General features: G+C 48.3%; 1 protein-coding gene across 1 annotated transcript; it reads left to right on the plus strand.

Moving 5' to 3' along the window:
• Nucleotides 1–515: 515 nt before the first annotated feature.
• Nucleotides 516–4428, plus strand: LOC104990795 (keratin, type I cytoskeletal 9-like). The gene is made up of 6 exons (XM_010843113.1): nucleotides 516–689; nucleotides 2352–2434; nucleotides 2555–2711; nucleotides 2990–3151; nucleotides 3845–3970; nucleotides 4165–4428. Exons 1-6 carry the CDS (start codon nucleotides 516–518, stop codon nucleotides 4426–4428), a joined length of 966 nt encoding a protein of 321 aa, XP_010841415.1.
• The last annotated feature ends 1469 nt before the right edge of the window (nucleotides 4429–5897 follow it).

The raw sequence follows: 5897 nt of genomic DNA on the forward strand, positions 1-5897 counted from the left end.
ACTATGCCTTTACCCCAAACTCTGTCTCCAAGTCGGTTCCGCCTCTTGGCCCAGAACCTACTTGACAAACCAGTATGGATATTGTTCCCCTAATCTCTGTAAATGAAACTATTTGTATGGTGGTCTGCCCTTCTTCAAGATTCAAGTTAATCATTTTATGGCCCAGGATAAACCATTTATCCCAAAATGCATCTTATGGGTGAGGGGCCTGGTGCCATTCTGAATTTTAAGATATTCCTTTCTTTAATTAACAGACTGCTAGTGACTATATAACATCCAGCTAAAGACTAGCAGGGGGGTACTCTTTCTGCCCCCTTCTGATGCCTATGTCAGAAGCTTTCTCTATCTCCTTTATACTTCAATAAAACTTTATTACACAAAAGCTCTGAGCGATCAAGCCTCGTCTCTGGCCCCGGATTGAATTCTTCTCCTCCGGGGGCCAAGAATCCCGGTGTATTCGCGTGATTCAACAACAGCCTTTCACTGGCATCCTGCCTGCTGATGAGAAGACCACCATGCAGGATCTTAACAGCCGGCTGGCCTCCTACTTGGATAAGGTGCAGAAACTAGAGAAGGAAAATACTGACCTGGAGACTAAGATCCGGGACTGGTATGACAGGCAGGGGCCCAAGAATGTCAAGAAGGATTACTCTTGCTATTATGACACCATCGAAGATCTGAAGAACCAGGTAGGCCAGGGAAACTCAAAACTCTGTCTGTCTGTCTCTCACACCTATATGTACACTCACTCACTCACATGTTTTATTTCCCTTGCGAAGGCAAGATGCTGGACTCTAACTTAGATGATAGCCAGAGAATCCATCTTTTGCAAATTTTAACTTCAAAAAGAATTTTTTAATTGAGATATAGCTGATTTCAATGTTGTGTTAATTACTGCTCTATGGCAAAGGGATTCAGTTATATATACATATATACATTCCTTTTTAAAATATTCTTTTCCTTCATGGTTTATCATAGGCTATTGAATATAGTTTGTGCTACCCAGTAAGACCTTTTTGTTTATCCTTTCTATATATAAAAGCTTACATCTGCTAACCCCAGCCTCCCACTCCATCCCTCCCTCATCCCCCTCCCCCCTTGGCAACCACTGGGTCTGTTTTCTATGTCTGTGATCCTGTTTCTGTTTCATAGTATTGTATTTTAGACTCCATGGAAACTTGAACTTTTATCAGAAACAGTTCTTGGCCTGGCTCATGTGGGGCAAGCAGAGGTAGCATGGAGGGAGCATAGCAACGGGGCAACTTGTTCCTGGATCTGCCGCCAATTCACTGTGTGACCTTGGGAAGCCTGATGCCCTCTCTAGGCCTATTCTCCTATCCATTTAATAAAGACAGTGGGAAGACTAGCTCTCAGGCACCTGTTGGTTTAAAATTTCTGTAATATTGGGGAAAACAAAAGAGATGAATGCTGCTATCCAACACAGGCGGGCGTATGGCGCATGAGAGAGGGCCATCTGTGCCTGTCTCTTCTCTCAGCCTCTGAGAGTTCAGAGCTTTCTAGTAAAGAAAACTAGACATCTTTTCTCCCCCTTCTTACTTTTTCTGGGCTCTTCTAGGGACCTGTCTTGATTTTTCCAGTTTGCTTGGACCCAGATATGCATTCTAGCTGGTCAAAGCATGGAGAGGTTTTAGAACCTAGGGGTAGACATCATCTATCTATCCATTGATCCATCTATCCACCCATCCATCCATCCAGCCAGCCACATGTCTGTCTATCCACTCAACTTAGAGGTTGAGTACTCTCAGTGTTGCTCTGGGCAAGCATAGTAATGTCTCAGGCGTGGTCTCTGCCCTTGAGGAGCTCATAATCTAGCTAATTTGCTGTTCCCTAATTTGCTGTTCCCACCTGTTTCCCTTGCCTTCACACCTTCTGATGAACAGCCTCTGGATATCTTGTTTATTCTATCCCAAACCTCTTCCTCAGTCATCCTTCAGAGATCACTTCAATTGCCGCCTCCTCCCTGAAGCCTTTCTTAATCTCCTGTAACCATAAATCAGCTGTCTTTTCCTTGAACTCTTCTAGGATATTCTGGTCTTGGCAGTCAACCAAGCTCCTTGAGGAGCTGTATCTCATTGATCTCTAACTTACACAGTGTCCTTTGTAGTAGATATTAAAATATTTGTTAAATGAATGAATGAAGGCTACACTGAACATCCTTGCTGAAGTCTGTGAGGGGTCTGCGCCACATACCAGCTTTGGAAGCCCCTCCTGCCTCTTGAGCATCTTCCTGGATGAGCTCCTCATCTCCTGTGGCTTTGCCTAGGCTTTTGCCTCCCAGAAGAGGGTCATAGCAGGGGTGCCTAGGTTCTGTGCCATCTCCTCTTTTTTAGATTGTGCAGATCACGGTGGAAAACAACAAGATTTTAGTGGACATTGACAACAGTCGCATGACCATGGATGACTTCAGGGTGAAGTGAGTCCTACTTGTCCTCCTTCTCCTGTCGTCCATCCTTCCTCCAGCCCCTAGTGCTCTGGAGGTCCCTGTGGGGGCTGGTGACCTCTGGCTCATGCCCTGCCCCTGACTGGTCTGCAGGTTTGAGATGGAGCAGAGCCTGCGACAAGCAGTGGAGGCTGACATCAATGGTCTGCGAAAGGTGCTGGATGATCTAACCATGCAGAAGTCTGACCTGGAGATGCAGTGTGAATCTCTGCAGGAGGAGCTGGTGGCCCTCAAGAAGAATCATGAGGAAGTAGGGTCTTGGCTACTTGTGGCTTGTTGGGGAGAGGGAGGAATAGAAGTTCAGGGATAATCGGGGATGGATAGGAGCTTTGGGCCATTGCATGGAAGACACCCGCTCCGTTACTCTCGAGGAGGACATGCATGCCCAACCTATGGTGGTGGTTAGGCTTTGACTTCTCAACTGTGTCCCATCCCATTGTTTGCACCCCAGGAGGAGCAGGAGAGGGCTAAAAGGTGATGGAGAGGATCCCATCCCGCCCTGGCCTCATATCCCCTTCTTCCCGGTAGGAGATGAGCCAGTTGTGTGGGCAGAGCACCGGGGATGTCAGTGTGGAGATGAATGCTACCCCTGGCGTGGATCTCACTAAGATCCTCAATGAAATGCGCGAGGACTATGAGAAGCTCAGTGCTAAGAACCGAAGCGACATTGAGCAGCAATACGAGACTCAGGTGAGCAGAGCGGGACACTGATTCAACCTTCTCTCCCTCCGTCTACATGTCCTTTCCACCCACCCCTCCATCTCTGAGTGTACTTGTGCTTCTCAGTCATCCTCCTTCCCATGCATTTACTGCCCACAAGTGTAATCATCAAGTAATTTCCCAGTGCCAGGTTTCATGTGAAGTGCTGATGTCACAGAGATGAGCCACAGAGGATCACTGCCCTGGAGAAGTTCAGAGTTTATTACATGTGTGCACAAAGGGAGAGCATGAAGAGCTTACATAAGGCTGTGTGTTTCAGGCTCTAGTGGAGGTACCCAGTGTGCCCCTAGCACTACACTGAGCTCCCGATGACTCCCTTCCTCCTGGGTCTCCAGTACCTAGTGTAGAGGGTGACACATGAGGACATGATTTGTAGTGTGTATATGTGTATGCATGTGTTTGGGTGGCATTTTGAAATGAAGTTAAAAATTGATTTAAGGGCAAAGTGTGAAGAGTCTTAAAGCCTGCTGAGACATACTGACAGAGAAACTGAGAAACAGAGAATTGAGAGAAACTGACAACGTGGCTGGCTGGAGGGACCCAGAACTCAAGATGACTTGTTTTTGGCTTTGGCTCAGTCTTGGTCCTGGAGGTGAAGGTGCTGACCAGTGGGGAAGAACCTTCCCCATTCGGTGAGCTGCTGAATGAGCTTTTGTGTTTCAGATGAGACAGACTGAGCAAGAAGTGACGACCTGTAGCCAGGAGGTGGAGTCCAGCAACAAGGAGGTGACCAAGCTTCGGCACACCGTCCAAGAGTTGGAGATCGAGCTGCAGTCTCAGTTCAGCATGGTTGGTAGCCAGGCTCTGGATCCTCTGCCTGGGTGGGGCACAGGAAGCTGCATATGATCCCCAGGGACAGGAAGGGGAGTCCAGCTATGAGGTAGCATCCTTCGCAGTGGCTTCTCTGCCCCTAGAAATCAGCCCTGGAAAAGTCCTTGGAAGACACGGAGAACCGCTACTCTGGCCAATTGCAGCAGATCTAGGGTCAGATCAGTATCCTGGAGGGCCAGCTCACTGACATTCGGGCAGAGATTGAGTGCCAGAATCAGGAATACAGCCTTCTACTCAGCACCAAGATGCGGCTGGAGCAGGAAATCAAGACCTACTGCAGCCTCCTTGAGGGTGGCCAGAAGGATTTGTATGTATCCTGGGCTTTTGTGGCACTCCTAGGAAGTTCTAAACCCCTGATGCTACTTCTGTTCTTCTGGATACAGCAGTTGGGAAAGTTCCTGTACACAAGGGTCTGATGGGCTGAGGATTTCTTCATCCCAAGGGGGGAACCTCAGGGCCTTTGGGCTTTGAGAAAGGAGGATGGTAACAATGAGAGAAGGGACCGCTCCCTGCTCTAGGGAGAGGAAGTCCCTCCCTTCCCAGCTGTGGTGCCAGCCCAGCCTCTGTCCTCTGCCTTGCTGGAGGAAGACTTAGGAAGACTCAATTTAGGTCTTCTCTCCAGGTTCATCCTTGTGTGTGTATATATATATATGGGGTCACCTGTTTTATCTCTGTGCTTTCTTTGCTTCTCAGTGAATCTCATGGAGGTGGACAGACAGGCTTTGGAAGCAGCAAAAGAAGTGGAGCTGGAAGCAGTTATGGAAGAGGATCCAGGGGAGGAAGTGGAGGCAGTTGTGGAGGAGGAAGTGGGGGCAGCTCTGGTGGAGGAAGTAGCTCTGGAGGAGGAAGTGGTGGCAGCTGTGAAGAAGGAAGTGGAAGGACATCCCAGTCCCAGTCCTACTCCTCAAAATCCGGTGGCTGTGACACACAAGGTAGGGACAGCTCTAAGGTTGTGGGGTGGGGGAGGCATAGGTGTCAGCTGTCAAGGTACCACCCTTTTTAAATATCTTTGAGCCTCTCTAGGGAATACATATTCTAAACAGAGTGAGACTTTAGGGAGATCTCCAGTGAGTGCCATAGACTTGCCCTTGTTTCTGATCTGATCATTATTTTGGACAGAGCCTTAAGTGAGGCTGGGATCACATCCACATGAGACTTGAGTCTCAATAGCCTAGGAGATGGGTTGGAGGTGGGGTATCATTTTGTCTATTTCTCTCCACACCCTATGTGGAGGGTATTGTTATTATCCCCATTTTAGAGATAAGGAAAATGAGGTTCCTTATCTCTTGCTCAAGGTCAAACAACTCATAAATGAGAGATCAGCTCTGTGGGGCTCCACAGCCAGTACTTTTCATCATCATGAGGATGGGGACACCTGGGTCAGCAACAGTTCAGGCAGAAAAGAGTCTCAAGTGTTGTAGTCAGTGGCTGGGTTGTACAAGCCAGTTATATGACGACACTGTCCAAAGGAGCATGTATCAAAGATAATAGTCTAAGTGCAAGAAAGAGTCAAACAGATGAAGTGGTCTCTAGGTCAGAGATTCCCCTTGTACATGTTGAATCTTGTAAAACAAAAATCTAGTATGAAATTGTAGCAAAAAGCTGGGTAACATGACTGGCAATGCTCAGCTCAGAGGTACCTGGGAGCCGCCCTTCTCTGGAGGGTGGTTTTGTGTGTTGGGTGGCACTGCAGGGCCATGGATGTGCATCTACGGGCAGAGGCTGGGGCCATCTTCCCTTCAACATGCAAGAGATCTACTAACAAAAACTGCTGGACGGAGGACGGGGCTGCCTCCTGAGCCACCATCCTCAGAAATGGGAGAGCACCCGCCAGCTGTTACAGCAGAGCTTTGGGAACCAGATGGGGGCCACTAGGACTGGAGGA

This window comes from Bison bison, unplaced genomic scaffold, assembly GCF_000754665.1.
Source record: "Bison bison bison isolate TAMUID 2011002044 unplaced genomic scaffold, Bison_UMD1.0 scf7180017864180, whole genome shotgun sequence".
Taxonomy (NCBI): domain Eukaryota; kingdom Metazoa; phylum Chordata; class Mammalia; order Artiodactyla; family Bovidae; genus Bison; species Bison bison.